Source organism: Symphalangus syndactylus, chromosome 9 (assembly GCF_028878055.3).
Source record: "Symphalangus syndactylus isolate Jambi chromosome 9, NHGRI_mSymSyn1-v2.1_pri, whole genome shotgun sequence".
Taxonomy (NCBI): Eukaryota; Metazoa; Chordata; class Mammalia; order Primates; family Hylobatidae; genus Symphalangus; species Symphalangus syndactylus.
Window position 1 is genome coordinate 106,754,146 of NC_072431.2, and position 21,059 is coordinate 106,775,204.

Consider the following 21,059-nt stretch of genomic DNA (forward strand, 5'->3'; position numbering starts at 1 on the left):
CGTTTCCAACTTTTCCTCCACTTCCATTCTGAACCAAGCAACTCACATTCCCTGAGGATGCCCTCCAGGTTCTCGCCTCCGTGCTTAGTGTGTGTTGTTACCTCCACCACATGCCCTTCTGTTCTCACCTCACTGTGCCCGGAGCCAGCCAGGCATGCACGAGCTCAGAGGGCTCTTCCTCACAGTGGAGCCCTGCCAGTGTGGGTCCCTATTCGTTACCCCTGTGAGACGTGGAGCTCCCTGAGTCCGGGTGCCGGCTTTGGTTGCTGCCTCTCCTACCTCTTCTTGCTCATGCAGCTGAGGCCCAAAGCATAGCTGTGAAGAGATGTGAAACAAAAAAGCCAAAGGTGGACTCACACCTGCCATCTTCCTCTCTGCAGGTGACCATAGCCGATGACTACTCAGATCCCTTTGATGCCAAGAATGATCTCAAGAGCAAAGCAGGAAAGGGGGAGAGTGCTGGCTACATGGAGCCCTATGAGGCACAGAGGATCATGACAGGTAAGCGGAGCTGAAGCACAGGGGCTCACAGCTGGGGTTTGGGGGGTAGAAAGGGAGTGAGGGCACTGCTTGGTGGTCCCCAACCAGCCTCAGTGGGGGCATGGTGCGTGCTTTCATGTTGGTAGGTGGGGGCAATGGTGTATTAAATCTTCCCCACAGTTTACCTGCTTATGTTTCACCTATATTAGGAAAAAAACTGGCAGGGCACCATGATAGTCCAAATACAAGGATATCACTTACAGTTAACCAAAGGTAGGGGCCAAGAAGTAAGTGGGGAGAGGAGGGAGAAAAAGTAGTTCTATCAGAAATTTCTGAGTGAAGAAAGATAGCATTTGAGACATAAAACTTTACTTGGAGCTTCCTAGTAGGCAGGGCAAAAAGGGAAGCAGGCTGGGTCACCTGGCTTTCATTGCTTAGTAGAAGATAGCTGACCAGATTACTAGTAGAGACAAAATTATTTCTGGCCACATACCCAGAAATCTTTGTTTTGGATCTGGAAGCAGCATAAAGAACCCTGGTCTACATGACAGGGTTACAGGAAGCATGGAGACATTCCCCCAGTGGCTGTTTTCCTGTTGGCCCTTGATGACAAAACCTTGTCAAAGCAATTGTGTGGAGTCAAGAAGAATGTGGCTGGGTATGCAGCATCCTGGGGGCCTATTTTAGCCAGGATAATACAACACTTGGAGCATCTTTAAGGAGAGAAGGGCTATCAGACATCAGTCATCTTGTAGGCAGGATTGGGGGAAGGTCACAAGCAAAAGGGAAACCCCTGTTGTGGCTTCTCCTGGTTCAAGAGGGCAGGCCAGACACTGAAGAGCAGCTGTGTGGGCTGCCCCTGTGACCCTGAGAGGTGACAGCGTGCTGGCAGTCCTCACAGCCGTCGCTTGCTCTTGGCGCCTCCTCTGCCTGGGCTCCCACTTTGGCAGCACTTGAGGAGCCCTTCAGCCCACCGCTGCACTGTGGGAGCCCCTTTCTGGGCTGGCCAAGGCTGGAACCGGCTCCCTCAGCTTGCAGGGAGGTGTGGAGGGAGAGGCGCGAGAGAGAACCAGGGCTGCGTGCGGTGCTTGCGGGCCAGCTGGAGTTCCGGGTGGGCGTGGGCTTTGCGGGGCCCGCACTCGGAGCAGCCGGCCGGCCCTGCCAGCTCCGGGCAATGAGGGACTTAGCACCCGGGCCAGCGGCTGCGGAGGATGTAATGGGTCCCCCAGCAGTGCCAGCCCACCGGCGCTGCGCTCAATTTCTCGCCGGGCCTTAGCTGCCTTCCCGCAGGGCAGGGCTCGGGACTGCAGCCCGCCATGCCTGAGCCTTCCCTCGCCTCCATGGGATCCTGTGCAGCCTGAGCCTCCCCGACGAGCGCCACCCCCTGCTCCATGGCGCCCAGTCCCATCGACCACCCAAGGGCTGAGGAGTGCGAGCGCACGGTGCGGGACTGGCGGGCAGCTCCACCTGCAGCCCCGGTGCAGGATCCACCGGGTGAAGCCAGCTGGGCTCCTGAGTCTGGTGGAGATGTGGAGAACCTTTATGTCTAGCTCAGGGATTGTAATACACCAATCAGCACCCTGCATCTAGCTCAGGGTTTGTGAGTGCACCAATCGACACTCTGTGTCTAGCTGCTCTGGTGGGGCCTTGGAGAACCTTTGTGTCGATACTCTGTATGTAACTGATCTGATGGGGACATGGAGAACCTTTATGTCTAGTTCAGGGATTGTAAATGCACCAATCAGCACCCTGCATCTAGCTCAGGGTTTGTGAGTGCACCAATCGACACTCTGTGTCTAGCTGCTCTGGTGGGGCCTTGGAGAGCCTTTGTGTCGATACTCTGTATCTAACTGATCTGATGGGGACATGGAGAACCTTTATGTCTAGCTCAGGGATTGTAAACACACCAATCAGCTCCCTGTCAAAACAGACCACTCGGCTCTCCCAATCAGTAGGACGTGGGTGGGGCCAGATAAGAGAATAAAAGCAGGCTGCCTGAGCCAGCAGTGGCAACCCGCTCGGGTCCCCTTCCACACTGTGGAAGCTTTGTTCTTTCGCTCTTTGCAATAAATCTTGCTACTGCTCACTCTTTGGGTCCACGCTGCTTTTATGAGCTGTAACACTCACCGGGAAGGTCTGCAGCTTCACTCCTGAAGCCAGCGAGACCACGAGCCCACCGGGAGGAACAAACAACTCTAGACTCGCGGCCTTAAGAGCTGTAACACTCACCATGAAGGTCTGCAGCTTCACTCCTGAGCAAGTGAGACCACGAACCCACCAGAAGGAAGAAACTCCGAACACATCCGTTTATCAGAAGGAATGAACAACTCCAGACGTGCCACCTTAAGAGCTGTAACACTCACCGCGAGGGTCCGCGGCTTCATTCTTGAAGTCAGTGAGACTAAGAACCCACTAATTCCGGACACAGCCCCACACAGGCAGGGCCATGAGCAGGGGCACATCAGCAGATTGTGCTGCAGGGTGCAGGAAAGTGGCTGGGAGCAAGTTTGGGGCTGCCCTGGCTTTGGAGGCCGGTGAAATTGGTACCCTGTATATCCGGGGACTTGGGATACAGATACCTCTTTCTGTGGCCTGCTTATTGTTTGTCTGGTTTTTGCTTGTTTTTTGCATTCCTGTCTTTGAGTACCTTCTCCTGATTCCTTCTTGAATTAGGAGAAAGAAGGGAGAGGAGGCAGCATTTACTGAGCACTTAGCATGTGCCAGGTCCATGTCCATTGTCAGCTTATAGGGCTGTGCAGCCCATGCAGGTTGATTGTTGAAGGATCTGGGTGCACCTTCTCGGCTCTGCCTTTGCTGTTCTCTGCCTCCTGCTCCTCCTTTTCATGAAAGGAGATTCTCTGACCACCAGCGTGGCCTCCAGAACACTTAGCCATTTAGTGAGGGCCAGGGAAGAGAGCAGTGGACCAGAGGGACTTAGGTCCAGATTTCTGGAGGGTCCCTCTCACACTCACTCCCATCTTTCTAATCTCCTGGCAAAGCAGCCTCACTGGGCAACAAGAGGCCAAGAGCTGAGCTTGTGTTTGGATCTGGGGTCCCGAGGGAAGGCAGCCTGCTGTCCTCCAGTGGCTCAGAGAAGCAGGCTGGCGGGGGGAGTCCTCACCACAGATGTGATGCGTGCCTGGGCCCTGCGACAACCACAGCCAGCGCATCCCATCACCTCCACCAGGCTTGGTGAGACACCAGCTCTGTGGAAGCCCCAGAACCAGCTCCATCCCTTGGGCTGTTGCCTGTACCCCCCTGCAGCTCTGTCAGTCTTGCATTCAGCAGGTGTTGGCTCTGGCTTAAAGGAGTGGTGGTTACAGGAGTGACTTTGGGTCATGTTCAGAATGTCAGGGTGGGAAGGGATCATTGAGGTCATCTAAACCTAACAGCCTCATTTTACAGATGGGGAAACTGAGGTTGGGGGGGACAGAGACTTGCTTGAGGACGCCCAGTGAATTGATGGCAGAGTACAAAGTATGGCCTGCGCTTTGCAAACTTTGGGGTGGGGTACTGAAGGAAGTGTAGTGTTTGCATCAGATGCTGGGACAGCCTAGACATGAGGAAATGGCAGGAGCCCCTGCCAGGGACCAGACTCCATGCTGGGCACTTTGACATATACCCTCATTAAGCCTCATTATGTCTCTTCATCATGAGGCTGAGGGAAACTGAGAGGTTCGGCTGCTTTCCTGGAGATGCACTGATAGAAATAAGTGGCTTGCTCTGAGTGCAGAACATGGGACAGGGGCTGAGGTCCCATGGAGCCACAGGCAGGATGTTGGTATAGGAGTCCAGACTGGGAGGACAGGCAGGATGTTGGTATAGGAGTCCAGAATGGGAGGGGGCTGGGAGGGGCATCTGCTGGGAGCCCCGATCTCATGGAGGGTTTGCCCCTGCCTGGTGCCTTAGGAATGGAGCCGGAGTCCCCTACTGGGTGCTGCTGAAGACCTCAAAGGTGAGTAGTTGTTCATCTGGCTAGAAGTGACCTGAGAAACTTCGGCTTTTTTTAAGACAGGGTCTTCCTCTATTGCCCAGGCTGGAGTACAGTGGCACAATCTTGGCTCACTGCAACCTTCGCCTCCCAGGCTCAAGCAGTCCTCCTGCCTCAGCCTCCCTAGTAGTTGAGACCATAGGCACGTGCCACCATGCCAGGCTAATTTTCTTGTAGTTTTAATAGAGACGGGGTCTCACTGTGTCATCTCGGCTGGTCTGGACTGAAGCAATCCTCCCACCATGGCCTCCTAAAGTGCTAGGATTGCAGGCATGAGCCACTGCACTGACTTTGCCTTTTAAATGAGGGCACACCCCATGGGGTTAGGTCCAAGGCAGGGCAATTTGATTGAGGCAGTTTGATTTAGAACCTCTTAAAGACCTCATGCATTCTCTCTCCAAAGAAGCATTCTAGCATATGCTGCTCTGTGTTTGCATCCTAGCTTGGCAGCTATGCCCTAGTTTACCCACAATTCTTGTTTTTAAGAATATAGGTTATTAAAAGGGGTGTTTTCTGGCTGTAACGATCCTTGCTGAAGCTCCCTTTGACTCAAAATTATTTGTGTGTAGTTCTTTGTGGCGTCACCCCAGTGATTGATGGCAGGGCTGAATGTGGGCCAGGATGAGCCTTCAGTGCGTCGATGCTCCAAGAGGCTCACAGAGCTGACGTGAAGTTCTTCGAAGGGGAGATGGTGGGGGAAGAGAGAGTGGTGCTGGTGACGGCAGTGGAGTAGGAGTGGCATGGATAAAGTTTAATGTTTTAGAGTGATCCTTTTTGGATGATATTACATTTTATATGTATGTGTGCGTGTAACTTGTAGTTACAGGGCAGCGTCTTGAATAAGTAAGCATAACGCTGACAAGAAGGCCGTGCCCTCCGTGTGCCGCAGGTGGCGTACCTGTGCAGGAGGAGCCCAGGCTGGAGTCAAGCAGATCTGGGACGGTCACTTGCCACCTGAATGACCTAGGGACCTCAGTTTTCCCCTGCAAAGTAATAGCCTCTGAGCAGGCAGTCATTAGTGCTTCTAGCGACTTTGGGCTGCTAACTGGCTGTGTGACGATGGGCAGCACGTTGTGTGCCCCCATATTTACTTATGTATGGAATGATAGGTCGGTGATAACAACAACGGGGAGGCAGCTAGTAAGCTCTCTAGTACTTGCTTACAGCACTTGATGTCAGTTCTTAACTGGATCCTCACCATTACCCTTTGGAGTATAGGCTGCCCCACTTGACTAATGGAGAAACCAAGGCACAGAGAGGTTAAAAACTAGCCCAAGACATCCCAGCTGGTAAGTCAGTTGTGGGGCTGACTTCCCAGCCTGTTTGAACCATCATGTGGGGCATTCTTTCCAGGGCCTCTCCAGCCTTGGTGCACTGCAGTTTGGTTTTTAGATTCCCCAGCACAGCCATCCTGGGCAGTGATTCACTGACGAGGCTTTGTCCTCTGTGTCCCTTGGCTCCATGCAGCAGGTGGTGGGGAGATTGGCCCAGCCCTATGGGCTACAGCTAGGATGGAAGGCATGAGGAAGTGTGCCTGTTTCTCCCAGGGGCTCCTCTCACCCCTGCCCTCTGAATGCCTCAGCTTATCCTCTCCACAGGCTCCAGTTTGTATCACCTGCAGGAAGTATGTTCTGCTTCCAAGATGGATGCTCAGCCCTTCACAAACCTCTGAGCCCAATTGTCTGGGCCTCACTTGCCATCCCCATCGCCTCTCTCACCCCAGCAGCATCTCTGGGGTGTCTCCTTAAACCCTGCAGCTCTATGGAACCTAAGTTGGAGAGCTGGTGGCCTGGTCCAAGCTTTCTTTTTTATAGATAGGGAAACTGAGGCTCAAAAAAGTTATAATCCTTTGGAGATTTTTTTAAAAACCCACTGATTAAATGTGAAGCTGCTTGTAAACCAGTGAACTGCCTATCCCAGAGGTATCAAAGCAGAGGCAAGACAGCCAGCACTGGGCAGTGACATGAAAGGGAGTTGAGTCTCAGATGGGTGTCTGGCACAAGCAATTTCTGAGGTCTGCATTAACCCTGAGCTCCCAAGATGCCATGATTCACTGTGACCTGCCTGTCAAGCACAGTGACTGTCACTAGTCCCCCAGGACCAGCCCCACAAAGATGGCACCTGAGACCAACTGAATAGGAGGGATCTGGGCAGGGCTGGCAGCTTCCTTTCTCAGTGCTGGCCTGGCTAATTGCTCAGTCCTATTTCCCCTTTTCATCTTCCTTGACTCATCTCTCAAGATCAGATTCTGGTCTTGGCCTTTTCTGTGCCCTGCTGCCCATCTGGGCCTCAGTTTCCTCGTGTATAATTTAAAGAGAAAGTACCAGAGCGTTTCTGGGTTTCCTTCATGGCCCAGCATCTCTGTATTTGGAATCCCCAGGCCAAGCCTCTTGTTGAGCTGGTGATCAGGCAGCTTCACAGCCCCTTCTTTCCCTCTTCCCCAGGTCTTGATCCCAGGCTAAAGGTCCCCAGATGCATGAAATCCTGCTGATGCAGCAGGAAGGGCGCTGGACACTGATCAGGCCGACTTGGGTGCCTGGATGGGTCAGGGTGCCTAGCCCACTGAGGGCCATGGTGTCATGGTAAAATAGGGCCTGTGATCCTGATGCCCATGTGGAAAACAAACTTTGCACATGTGCATAAGATTGTTGTTATTGGAGGACAGAGGACCTGTTTGTCCTTCCTGGGGTACACTGTGCTGTTGAATTCTCTAGTTGTTCCCTGTAGGATCACCTACCCACCTGGAAGTAGGTTGCACCCTTGCCAGTGCTGGAGCAGGTGGTCCCTGGGCCCTCTGCAGTGCACTCGGTCATCGCAAGGGCTCCAGGCCAGGCTGTGTTGGAGACTGGACCGAATAACCTGGGCAGATACCACCACTGCCCTCCAGGAACATCCACAAAGCTGATAGGCATGGACCTGGAGTGGTCAGTGGTGGGTGCACTGAGATGAGCATGTGGCTCTCCAGGAGTTCAGAGTAGCGAATGAGGGCTTCCAATTTGGGTGATCCAAGTAGAGTGGGTTGTGGGAGGTGGCGGTGATGAGAACTGAGTCAAGCATCCAGGCCGAGGGAAGAGCTTGAGAAAGGCATAGAGGTGGGCCCTTTTTGATAGAGAGGAGTGGCTGGAGATGAGGCTTTTGATAGGATAATGATAGGAAAATCTCATGGGGCAAGAGCATGTAGAGACTGACTGGGATCTGGAAGCCCAAGTTAACCTAAAGGCACAGCATGTTTTTGTGCCTGAGATCATCTCTCCACTGGCCTTCAGCCCTAGGAATTCTCAGAGGTACCCAAGGAGTTGTGGTGGCGTGGATGACAGTCACTAGCTTTTGCAAAGGGCTTCCCTGTGTGCCAGGCACTGCTCCAAGTACTCTCCATGGATTAGCTCACTTAATCCTCGCCTATGAGGTATAGGGATGTTCATCATCCCCATTTTACAGAGGAGAATACCGAGCCTCAGATTAAATAAGCAGCAAAAACAGAACCAACAAGCACCTTCTGGAGCCCTCGCTTGCAACTAAAACACTCTCACATCTGTCCTGTGTTCCCCAGAGAGTCTGAGGAATAATTGGAAAATGTAGTTACTTAGGCCGCCTTTTTAGATGTGACTAACCCTTCCTCTGGCATCCTTTATAAAACTGTTCAACGTGTCATCTCACAGGATGAATCTTTAAGCATTAATTGAAAGCATTTTCACATAATTTTTAATATGTAAGCAATTACACATTAAAAAGTCCTTAGCATGTTTTTATTATTAAATCAACTTTATAGCCTAATAAGAGGAAATTAAAGTCATTTCACACAGAGCCCCCCTGCTTTGACGTGGCTGTTTTCCTTGCTTACAACTGGCCTTGTGCCCTTTTTAACCATGCGCTAGTAGACACGGTCCAGGTGAAGCCAGCCACTGATTTTAAAGGCAAGAGGGGATGTTCTTTTGTATTTTCTCATCGTCTGGCATGGCCTCCTCTAGTAGCAACATGCTCTCTGGGAGAATCATGGGGTTTATCATGTTAAAGATGATGTTCCAGTTGTGGCCTCTGTGTTTCAGGAGAAAGGAGGCAGGAAGTACAGGTTCTAGCCTTGGCTGTGCCCCTGGCTCTGCCCTTCGGCAGGCTGCTTCTCTTCTCTGGGCTTCAGTTCCCTCATCTCTAAAATCAGATTCTGCCTCCTTCACTGGGTGTCAAGAGGATTCTTAGAGGTCATGGGTCTGTAATGACTTCATAAACCCTTAGGTTACCCACCTCTGCAGTCACACTGGGCTTCTCCAGCTGCCCTTGTCAGGCCTGGTTCTAACAGCCCTGAGGGTCCTGCCCCACCCCCAGCCACCTCCATGTGGCATCAGCCTCAGCCCCTCCCAAAAGCATGCATGCTGCCGTCTGCTCTCAGGACAGACAAGACACCATTCTGGACAGCCAGCTCTAGAGGCTCTTCCTAGGGCTCCTGTTCTCATTCTGGAATGAACTCTCCCGGAGACCAGCAAATGCTTCTCAGAAAAAGGAGCCTGTGAGTCTTGCCTGGGTGTCAGAGAAGCTGTCTGTGGCCACCCTGCCTGAGACTTCAGCCTTCCTCTCGTATTTGCCGTCAGCCCTGACCCCTGGTTCCAGGCAGCACTGTTCCCCTGACAGCTGGGAAAGCAAAGGGCCTTCTTTCTGGGTCCTGAGTCCAGGCCATTCCCAGCCCCAGCTCTGCAGTACTGTGGACTCTGCTCCCAGGATGTCCACACACTTGCCTCCCTGCACAGCTCTGCTCCCCAAAGCCTGTACCCTGAGCCCCTTCACTTCCTTCTGTCCTGCTGCCTCTCACCCTCTGCAGGCCTCAAGCTCCTCCCTGGCCTGCCCTCCCCACCAAGTCACCACAGGCTTCAGCCTGTCCTGGTGGTCACAGCTCTCCCCCAGCTGGATGATGGCAGGATGGGACTGTCCTTGAGGAGCAGTGCTTCTGGCCCCATATAGGCTTCCTGCCCGAGGCCCAGAGAGGGGTGTGCACTAGCCAAGTTTACACAGCAGCAAGCCACAGGGCGAGTCTCTTGACTTCCATCCTGGAGCTCCTGGGTCTTATTTTGAAATGTGAAATCTGTTGTCACATCCTCCTGCCTGGCAGATAGCAGGCTTGGTCATAGACTGTGCAGAGTTCCCTGGCTGGTCTGTCATTTACCAGAATGACTTACCTACCGGACAGGAAGGAGATCATCAAGTGTAAATAGATTTTGTATTAGTCACCTGATGACTTTCCTATTCTTAAGAAACAGCAGGGCTCACACACCCAGCCCAGTGGTGCTCACCCACAGAGCTGTGGGCAGGGAGAGAAGTGGGAAGGAAGCCTGGGTTTCCATGGCGACCAGCGAGCCCACTCTAGGAGCCGCTTCCTGTTCTCTCACCCCTGCTCCCCTCTTGTCTTTGACCCCTGACACTGAGCACGTTCAGTTTTTCAGGAAAGTTGCAGCAGGCCAAGGAGAGCAGACAGTCATTGATAGCACCCCCGCTGTGGGCTGAGGGTCTTTGCCCTCCAGGTGCTCCTGTCACATAGAAGGTGGACAGGGGCCCAGAGAACACTCGATGTCTGTAGTATAAAACAAACTAAGAAAAATTACACTGGAGAGAGAAATCTGGTCTTGGAGAACACAGAAGAAGGAGTGGTACAGCCTCCAGGACCAAAGTGTGCTGCACAAAGAGGGCAGCACCCCAGCAAAGCCACGCTTGAAGTCCTGACTCAAAATGACCTTCTCAGGGAGGCCTTCTGGCCGCTTATCTTACATTTCCACCCCTCCCTCACCTCTCTGATGTTGTTCCTTAACACTTACCATTATTTAGCATATTACATACTTTTTTTTACATTTTCCTTGTTTGTTGTCTGTCTCACTGCTGAGATGTGGCCTTCACAAGGGCAGAGATAAAGGTTTTGTTCCCTGTTGGAACCTGAAGTACCTGGTACAAAGCAGGTGGTCAGTAAACACTGGTTGAATGAATGAGTGCATTAATTCACTCCAGGGACCCGGGCTGGTCCACAGAGTGCTGGGTGCCCCTCAGGAGCCCAGGGACCTCCTGTCCTCCTCCAAAGAATGCCAGATCTGGAAAGTCTGAGTTTAGCCACTTGCTAGGTGGGCAGGGAGGCTGCCTTGGCCTCAGGGTAGGAGTTGGGTGGGCGTTCTGACCAGTTCTGTCTCCACAGCTGGTGGACTGCATAGGGATAGCTGATTCTGCCTCTTCTCCTTCCCTCTCTGGGCCGAGAGCTCCATGAAGGAAGGGACTGGTCTTCACCCATCTTCATTTCTCTTCTGGGCCCAGTAAATATTCACCAATTGAATGATTGAGTATAGAAATGCAAGTCTGTATGGAGAAGAAATGAAAGAAAAGGAAACAAACAAATACTCACTATAAACAGCCTCTCCCATTCTGCTGAGACTTGCTTGCTTGAAGTCACGGGGCCTGGGTCAGGGGAAAAATGCAGTGCATTCGTTCATTGGCTGGGTGGCTATTTGCGAGCACCTGCCATGTGCTGGCACTGTTCTATGCTCCCGGGTCTATCCATGAACAAAACAAAGTTGCTTTCTCTTGGAGTTAACAGTTGAGTGAGGGACCAAGGCGTCAGTTGCCTACCCATGATTCCCTGAAACTCATTTCCTAGATGCTGTGGCTCTGGGTTATCGAGGGCTGGAATTCAGGGGCTTTCTCAAAGTCAGGAGCTGAGTGGAGACTTGTCCCCAGGGCCAGGGCCACCCTCAGTAGGAAGGACGGTCTCAGTGCTGTCTTCTGGGGGTAAGGGGGACAGCTGTGGCCCAGTGGCTGGCAGGTGTGTTCCTCTGTCCTTGGCCTCAGTAGAGGAGCATGGGCCCTGAGGGTTGCCACTGGTTTTCCCCGTGCTGCTGTCACTAAGCCTCATAGATGTGAGGGCCCAACAAACAGATTGCAGTCCTGCTGAGTGTTTGTCAGTGAGGGCTCAGGCCCCTCGGAACACTTCCCTAACTCCTTGTCTTTCCTGGCAGCTGTGAGAGAAACGTGCATTTTACCTAAGGTAGAAATACAGGAATAGGAATGTGAAATGGAGGAGTTCACCTCCCCAGGCCTGCCTCAGCCTTCCATTTCGGAATCCCAGAGAGACATTAAAAGATCTGAAAGTGCAGAAACTGGTGGAGATACCTGTCCTGAAATAGGCTCAGGGAGACTCAGATTAATCTGCAGCAAAGCTCCTGCATCCTGTACCCGCCCAGCTCCCTGCATGCTGGGCAGGGTGTGGAAACCTTGCGGAAACCCACACTGCAGGGGTGTGGCACAATTAGGAAGTCATTTAGGAAAACAGGCCCGCCTGGGAGTGTGGGATGGAATCTGGCAGCGCCTAGCAAGAGGCAGGGAGACAGGTTCTATGGTTCCGAGGCTATAGCAATCATCTAGGCCAGGCCAGGGGCTGTGGGGTCAGGGTAGGTGTGGTGGAAGGGTCCACCAGCCAGTGGGTGCTGTGTGGAAGGGAGAGGAGAGGGTGGGGTGACACCACCAGTGGGGTCCTCTGTTAGTGGGAGGATGGGAAACTCAGTCACCTGATGGGGCCTGTCCTATCTGAGAAGGGAAGAGAGGTTCCTGGGGAGGAGTCAGAGTTGAGATGTGGTCACCTTTGAGGTGGGAGCAGCCAGCTGGGTGCTTGGGAGAGATTGAATGCATTCATGTGTTAGGGAAGGTGCTGGAGTCAAATCAGAGGAGGGCCCCAAACTATTCCAGGGGCCTGGGGGCCACCATGAGAAGTCCTGGACTGCGTTTCTGGTCTGGGGAGAGGAGTAGTGTACAGGGAGTGGCCAAGGAGATAGCCGGCCACAGTTCCTGCCTGAAGGAGGAGATTCTGTGATTTGCCCCACCCCTATTATTTGACTAATTAATTAGTACTCTCCTCTAAGTAGGGCTCAGGCTGGCTTTCTGGAAACTTACAGAGATGACAGAGGTCTGTGTTTAAAGGCTACCTTTTATAGATGATACCAGGAATCTCCCTAAGGCTCTGAGAGGAAGCAGGTGAGATGATTTCCATTTTGCAGATGAGAAAGCTGAGTCCTGGTGGCTGACAGGACTTCTGGCCCCTTCTCCCTGTAGGGGTCACTGCCTGGTGATGCAAGGGAGGGATGCTGAGTAACAACAGGTCTGAGTCCTGCCTCGGTGGCGGCAGTGTAGCCGGTGCCTCAGGTTCAGTGCTCTTCCCCATCTCCTGGAGAGTCCCACCTTCTCCCTTTCAGCCAGCTCAGCCCGTTTGTGTTCCTGTGGTTAGTGAGGGCTGGCTGTGGTCCTTTTCCAAAACAGGCAGCTGAGCAGAAGGAAATAAAATGCCACCTCTTCACTCTCCCTTTCAGGGTATAGGCATATAATTGTACCTGGCCACCTTAAAAAAAAAGCACCGAAAGAGGGGCCATCTCCCAAGCCCAAGCCTCAGCTTTCGGACCTCTGTGTTCCTACTGCCCCCGTCACCCCATTCTGTCCATATGCCGACACAGCCCTCACCGTGTCCAGTGTGATATATCTGCTAGACTGAGAGCCCCTGGAGGGCAGGATGACAGGACAGGCCGGAGCTGGGATGTCTTGTGCTCAGACTGTCGGTGCCCTGTGTTTGAGGTTTTGACCTGGAACTTTCTGGTGAAGAATGTCCCCTCGTCCAGAACTTGCTGGTTTTGGTGGAGTGGTGTGTGCACATGATGAGTAAACATCCCCCACAAAGCTCTCAGCTCCCAGAACTGGGTCTCATGCCTGCTGGGCTGGCTCACCTCTGCCCTGGCCAATGAGGCAGTGCATATCCTGTGCCCAGCACCCCAGCTGGTCTCTCAGCTGCTGGCCTGTGGCCCTGTTCCCTCCCATCTGCTAAGCCTTGAGTCTCTGCGTGGACGCTGGCACATGCACTCATGTGCCCATGCCCCCAGCCACACAGCCCTCCGTGAAGCCACCCTCTCTGGCAACTCCTCACCAGGTCGGGGGCCTTCCAAGTCTTCGTGCTGCCCTAGTGGGCCTCTCTTGACCCCTGGGTCCCCCTTCCCCACCCTCTGCCTCTCAGGCTGGGTTCTGGAGTCCTCAGCTTCCTGAAGTGAATGGCCTTCATCATGCCTGCCTTCAGCTCTAGCCTCTTGCTGCCCAATTCAGAACACCTCTGACCTGGTCCCCCCACCTTTGCCAGCACAGCCCTAGGGGGTGGGCTGGGGGGCGCCCACCTCCTCAGCAGATCTTTATTCACTCGTCTCCACCGCGGCCCTTCCGAGTCCCACGCAGCCCCCAGCAGCTCAGGTTCACCTTCCCCAGAAGCCTCTGCATGCTTCAGGCTCCCTGACCTGCTGCTTTCCCCAGGTGCCTGTGGCTCAAGGCAGAACCAGGCCAGTTGGCATTCAGCTTTCTGCTCAGGTGGTGTTTATTGAAGCCCTGTGTTCTCATGCCCTTCACAGCCTCTCTCCTAAGCCTCCCTAGGGCCCAGGGAGGGAGCGCCTGGGTTGTTTCCATTTGCCAGTGAGAAAACGAGCAGAGGCTTCCACGACAGCTGGGGACCTGGGAGCACCTTCAGGAACCTGGGAGTTGTGTTCCAAAGCCCAGGCAGGAGCAGGGCAGGCAGTCATTGGGCCGGATGGACCCTGGGCTGAGGGAAGCACATCGGCCTGAGATAGATCTCCTGGGCCAGTTCCTGCCCTCCCCAGTAACAGAAGCAGAGGTCTGGAGCCAGGAGGCCCCCAGCAACAGCCTCACCACCCCACACAATTGGGAAGCAGCCGGTGGGCGACAGCATCCTCCCTTCCTTGACCTCTTCTAGGATTTGCTTCCGTTTCTGTGCTGCATCCCTTTACATTACAGAGAACTGCTTCTGCCGAGCAAGTCTTTGCTGGGGGAAGGGTTAGTGCCGAGCCACTGAGTGGCCTGCTCCGGTGGGCACTGAGGGACATAGTACAGTTGGGACGGTGTCAGAGCTGGGTAAGATAGAGGAGGGGCAGCCAGGCCCCATGCTCCTGTCCTGCCCTTCAGGGTGAAGCTCAGGAGGGTCTTTGTGGAGCATCCATGGAAGCCCTGCTGTTCTGGGCACTGCAACAAGCACAGGGTCTGGGAGGTGGAGCCCACTTTGGCCCTCCCCTCAGGAGGGCTGTCCACTGGGATGTGGCTTATGACTGCTGTCACGTGTGGGTGTAGAACCCTCCCCTCGTGGGATGGGGGGCCACGGGGAGGGTGTGGCCCATTCTGCTTAGTTAGGGGTGGATGTTGGTTAGGACTGGGTGGGAAGGGTGGTGGAAGCAGGTGCAGCAAGGGGCATGGCCTAGCCCCAGGGTTTAAGGGTGGAGTTGGAAGGAAGTGGAGGCTCCAGCCTAGGACAGAACCCAAGGAGGTCCCGTGTTTAGCTGAAGGGGACTCAGAATTATGAAAAGCACCCACCTGGGGCAGGTCCCTATGCCTTTGGCTCGCCCATCCCTGCCCCCCCTCGCTCTCATCCCCAGCACAGCCCAGGCTGCCATGCAAAGTGAGCTGTCCTCCAGCTGATCCTCAGAGGAAACTAGACAATATTTTTAATTATTGTCTAATTTACACCCAGAAATTAGGAGGAAGGGCTTGGTCCTTATTAATAGCCTCAGCCTGTTTACCCCTAGACTTGAAACTAATTTTCATCTGGACCAAGATTTGTTGTAAATCCCCAAGGCTCCGTACTAATAAAAAGTTTCTGGCTGCCTTTTGGGCCCCAGCCCAAATTTGGGCCTGGCTCCCAAATTTGCAGCAATGTGTGATTTCTTGGGGTGAGACAGGGTGGATCTTAAAACTCACGGTCTCCACCCCAGGGAACTTGATGCAGGGTCCTGGAGTCTGCAGGATCTAGTACTGCAGTTAAAATTCACAGTCTGGTTTTAGCTCACTTTTTAACTGAACTGTATGTGATGCTGTTGGAAAAGCTTGAACTCGGGCATTAGAACCTTTCCCCTCTCTGGAAATCTTCCTTCACAGAGTGAGAATTTTAGAGCCAAGCTAGGTTGGGGGACTAGACAGATGGTGGTGAGGCTAGGGTGAGGAGGGTGTGGGAGGGAGGGTTCTCACAACTGTCCCCTGAATGGTGGCCTGAGCTGAAGTCCCAGCCCAGGGCCCCTTCCAGTCACTAGGATGCCTTCTTATGTGGTTCACATGGTTCGGTAGTGCTCTTGCAAAGCAAGGCCTCCTGCCCTGCCTTCCCCTGTAGGAACCCTGTCCAGGCCGGTCATTTGCTCTGCCTCTAGGTCCTCTGGGGGGAGTGATGGCTTTTCCACCTCTCTGTTTAAGCATCGAGGAGGAAAACTTCTTTTTTTCAGGACATCTATGGCTTTGTGGAAATTTCTAATTAATATTGTCAGATTGTTGGCATTTCTCTAATTTCTTCCAAGACTGTGGTCTTCAGTTATATGTGTGGGGTTATTGCTATCACCATTTATATTTATTTCTCCTTTTGCTGACTACTCATATCTCATTTCATCCTCAGAACAACCCTGGAGGCTGTCCTTGCTATCCTTTTTTTAAGATAGACAAACTGGAAAACCAGAGAATCGACGTGACCCACCCAGGGTCAGCCAGCAGTAGTGCCAGGGCTTGAGCTAGGGTCTCTTTGCTATATCACATCAGTCCCTGTCCCCTTCCCCTCCCTCCCATTAAAAAGAGTCTGTGCTCAGAGCCAGGTCCTGTGAGGTGGGATCAGGGTGTATGAAAGTCACTCACCACCACTCATGCCCTCTGGAGCTCATGGGGAGGATGCAAATGGCCTTTTCTCTCCTGTTCATCTCCTTTGGGCTGTTATCTACAGAGGTCTCAGCAGATAAGTGTAGGTGAACTGCCAAGCGCTCAAGTCATTGTTCTAACTCCATGGTAGACGCTGGGAGCCTTTCTGCCGGCAAGGATGTGGCCCCCAAGGGAACTAACCCTAACCCTCTGTGGCCAGCCAGTCTCCTCCCGCTCTAAGAGGCTGCTTGTGCCTCAGTGTCCCTGGTACCAGGTCTCACCATGCAGCGAGGCAGGACCGCAGAAGACCTAACTTGGAGAGTGTCCAATCCAACCTGCCTGGACATGGCTTCCAGGTCAAAGCGTCCAAAGGGCTTCGCCTGGAGAAGCCATCCTTGGCTGAAGGACAGAACTGGCCACGCTCTCCCCAGCCCACAAAGAGCCTTGCACGTCTTCCCATTCAGGATGAGGAAAGGCATAATTGTGTCTGGAAAGAGCCCTGGGTTTGACACTAGCCATGGAGCTGTAATTATCGTCTTTAATTACACGATGGTGCTTTTGCCAGGAAGGTGTGCTTGACGATTATCTCCTCTCCTGACAAGGGTGGTTCCATCTCCCTTTGTAAGTACTGATGTAAACACACAGGCTCACTTGAGATTTCAGGATTACCAAAGAGCCATTCAGAGTTGCCTACCTAAGGACCCCTGCCTTTCAGAGGAGAAAGGGGCAAGCCAGGTATCAACCATGCAAGTGCTTTCTTGCCTGCTGCTGGAAAAGAATGTCTGTTTACCTCTGAGTTGACTTGATCTCTGAAACTGAAAAAAAGAAGAAACTTTTCCCTGATGCTTAAAACAAAGAAAAAAAGGAAGAGCAAAAAGCCATGTAACAGTACCCTCTGCATTTACATACCAAGCACATCCCTGCTGATTTGATTCTCACACCACCCTGGCGAGGCAGGCAGGACACGTGGTGCTATCTCCATTGTATAGATGGTGAGATGAGGTCTCAGAGAGGCTGAGGGACTTTCCCGAAGTCACACAGGAAACCAGGACTAAAGCACCCTGCCAGCACCCTGACTAAAAGCCAGGCTTTGGCACCTACAGGGCAATATTTTGTTACATTTTGTGAGATCCCTCAACTCCAACTCACTCTGGGGCTCCTACGTGGCAAGTAAAGCCCCTCAGCCTTGAGGGGCTTCTGAGGGCCAAATGCCATGCACTTTATAGGACTGAATTGAGCGGCAGCCCCCAAAGACTTTGGAGGCCAAATCACACTACATTCCCCAATGGACTGTACAGGTTAGCCCAGTGTTGCAGACAGAATCAGCCCACCCGGCCTCGGAACAGCGCCACTGGGGAATCAGCACACACTGCAGCGGATGGGAGGCTCGGTAGAATGCCCCCCCGTCCTCCGGCTCTGCTCACCACATTGGGTCAAGGTGAAGGACAGGCTGCCCTGAAGATCCGTGAGTGCAGGGCCTTCCAGGGTCAGTTGGTACCATGGTCAACATGGGGAAACAAGGGCAAGGTCGTGGGCAGTGGTGAAAATGCAGATTCCTAGGCCCCATCCTCTAGAGGCCCTCAATGAAGCCCGAGAACCTGCTCTATAATACATGGCTCCATGGCTCTGGGACAGATGGTCCCATGGTTAGAGAGTCCCTGCTTTAGCAAAGAGCTTAGGCCTGGGGTCTCCTTCAGTTCTTCGAGCTGTGGCCTGGCCTGGACTGCCAGCAGCAGCAATTATCGCTGACTTCTCCCTCCCTCCCTTTTCTCTTTCCACTGCCTGCGGGAGGGATGGACATCCATTCTGTTGTCTCCTGGAGACTACCTGTGCAAGTCCTGAGGACCCAGCCCTGGGCTTATGGAAGGGAATGGAAACCACCCACTTAGGTGTGGTGCCCCAGCCTCGTGGCTCTTCTTGTCAACCTTCACAAAGCTGTGATTCATACTGGAATCTTGTAAATCTCTGAATGGCCAAATAGAACAGGGCTGGGGGTAGAAGGCGTGGGGTGACTAGTGGAGAGAGTCATGAGCTGGAGGCTGCAGGAGTGAATTGCAGCTCCTCCAACACCTGGTTTGAGCTTGGACAAGGCATTGCCTCAGTTTCTCCATCTCTGAAGTCAAGGCTTCAGCCAGATCCTAAGGTGACTTTAGTGCTAACCTGCCCTGGTAGTGGCGGCAGTCACACAGAGACACGCTGGATGCACATAGGGACACAATCTCCCAGAACACAGAAGCCTCCCACGTGCTGCCGGTGGTTGGGCTGCTGCCTTGGCTGCCTTTGTCCCCAGTCTCTGTCAGACCTCCACTCAGTATGTGGCGCTTAGTGTCAGCAGTGGAAGTTTCCACTCAGCACTCCGGAAACCTGTTTGTGAGCTAAAGTCACACTAGCCCCCCTAGGAGATATCTTTCCACAGAAGCCTACTTCCGAATTGGCCTAATTGTAGCATATATACCTTTAAATAATTTTTTTCAGTGTATTTTAAACAGCTGTCATTTTGCACGTGCATCACCTGAATAAAGTGGAGCAGCCATTTGAGCTCCTGGTCACCCCGAGTCTGCAGCAGGTTTTCTTCACCCTTTGCAGGAGAGAGACCTCAGGGAGTGAGATCAGCTCGCCTGCTGGTCTCAGCCCTTCCCAGATCCCTCCTAACTGTCCCCTGATGAGTTTCCCAGGCCTGGCTGGATCATGTTACTTTCCTGCTCAGAGATCTCCACTGGATTCCACAGATCTGAGCCCAGACTTTCCAGGCCTTCTTCAAACCCCACACCCTAGAGGGTTCCCAAGGCCTGGCAGCACCCCAGCACCCACTTGCTTTCCTGTGTAAACGCTCACTGTCCTCTTCACTGAGGGGCTCCCCAAGGCTCTGTGATCCTGCAGGGACTTCCTCCCACTTGTTCTGCTTTGCTCTTGAGTTGCTCCAGCAGCCTGGGCAGGGCCTGAGTGACTCACAGTGGGTTCCTCAGAGCCCAGCACAGAGCTTGGCTCTTGTGAAGAGCTGGTTGAAACCAGATGAAAAACGGGCCTTTCCTCTGCTTCCATCTCATCCCTGCCTTTGAAGTCAGTTTAATGGCTGCAAAGGTATTAACCACTGGACTGTTGGATTTCCTGTTTGTCCCTGAAAAATAAGCATTCAAAATAGGATTTCAAGGACAGGCGGGACAGCTCACACCTGTAATCCTAGCACTTTGGGAGGCCAAGGACGGTGCATAGCCTGAGCTCGGGAGTTTGAGGCCAACCTAGGCAACATGGCGAAACCCTGTCTCTACTAAAAATACAAAAATTAGCTGGGCGTGGTGGCGTGTGCCTGTAGTCTCAGCTATTCGGGAGGCTGAGGCAGGAGGATTGCTTGAGCCCAGGAGGTGGAGGTTGCAGTGAGCTGAGACCGTGCCACAGCACTCCAGCCTGGGCGACAGAGCCAGACCCTGTCTTTAAATAAATAAACAAAATAGGATGTTGAGACCATCAGAACATGTGCTTTCCTGGATTTGAAAACAGGCGATGCAGAGACCGTGTATCTGGCCCTGAGGGTGGTGGGGGAGGTTGTGAGTCTCTGGGGCTCCTGCGGTTCTGGGAAGTTTACTGTTTGTGGAGCCCTTGGTGGTCAGGAAGCCCAGGCCAGCAGGATAGCGGTCCAGCTCAGTACTGTGTTGAGGCCCTGGCCCCAGTGCTTCCCTCCCTCCTCCTTCCGAGCTGCCTGCTCCCGGCCACTGGTGCCTTGGAATCGTAACTCAGAGCTCAGAGCAACAGGAATGCTGTAAATCCGCATCGCGCTCCCCTTTACAAGCAGGCAGTTGGGCGTGGCAGCACTTTACAAGAGAAAGCAGCTCCACCACAGCAGAATGCAGTGAGTGCCTGTCACACGGGCTGTCCTGCCGCTGCCTCTGCTTGCTCGGTTAGACACGGTACTACAAGCCAGGAAGAAGCGTTGCTCTTGTTCATCCCCATCCCGTCCCAGGGCCCTCTGCCCCTTAGCAGGGTCTCCTCCTGGGCCTCAGGCCCCCACGGCCTTATTGTCCTTTCTCCCACTTGCCCTTGTCACACAGTGAGAAGCTGCTGTCACCCTGGACAGCTGTTGTTTGACAAGCTGGCCATCTGCCCCGGGGTGAGGGAGCAGAGTGCCTCGGCCTCCATGTCTCTGTGATGTGAGAGGTACAGGGCTCCAGTCCTGAGGTTGAGGTGGACAGCCCAGAAGGCCAACCACAAAGATGAGATAACTTGGGGTAGCAGTCCTTTAGGAGTTTTGCCCACTCTGCAGTCATTTTGCACCCTCCTGTGCCAGCTCCTACACTGGGCATCCAGAGATTGACATAAATGAGACCCAGGCCCCAGTGGATGTGGACTCAGGTCTGACATGTCTTGGGCTTTACTTTGTGCTGTGGGGACCCCCACAGAGATGTTTTGATCACTCAGGTTCCAGGGGAAAAGGAGGCAGGAAAGGCTTCCAAGGAATTGGAGCTTGGCCTAAGTCTTAAAAGATGGGCAGGCCAGGAGGGAAGGGGCTGTCTAGGCAGCAGCCCGAGCTCAGACCTGGAGGAGAGGACTAGCTAGTGGCTCTGGGGACCCACCAGTGGTTTCATAGGTGCTGAACTGACACCTGAGTTGGGTCCTGAAGTTAACTCAGAGGTGGGTGCCATGTAGAGAAGAGGGAAGGGGTGGCTTGCAAATGGAGATACAGCCTGTGGCCAGCATGGCTGCAGCTTCAAGCACTTACAGAGGGGACACATGTGGCTGCCGGATGTTCGATGACCAGTTCACAAAGGGCTTTCTGAGCCCCCTAAGGGGCTTGGACTGTATCCTCAGGACTATCTGAAGTTGTTGAACCTTCACCTGCTCCCACCCACCTCCTGCCTGTCAGCTTACCATTTCCCTGACTCAGACTATTGAGCTCATTGAAATCCTCCTGACACCAGGCAGACAC

The 21,059-nt window shown here is 53.4% G+C and overlaps 1 protein-coding gene across 1 annotated transcript in view; it reads left to right on the forward strand.

Moving 5' to 3' along the window:
• Nucleotides 1–21,059, forward strand: part of SHB (SH2 domain containing adaptor protein B) — a 151,931-nt gene that overhangs the window by 52,717 nt on the left and 78,155 nt on the right. The window contains exon 2 of the mRNA XM_055293640.2: nucleotides 381–501. Within this exon, the coding sequence (XP_055149615.1) occupies nucleotides 381–501 (121 nt within the window). The remainder of the gene's footprint in view (nucleotides 1–380; nucleotides 502–21,059) is intronic.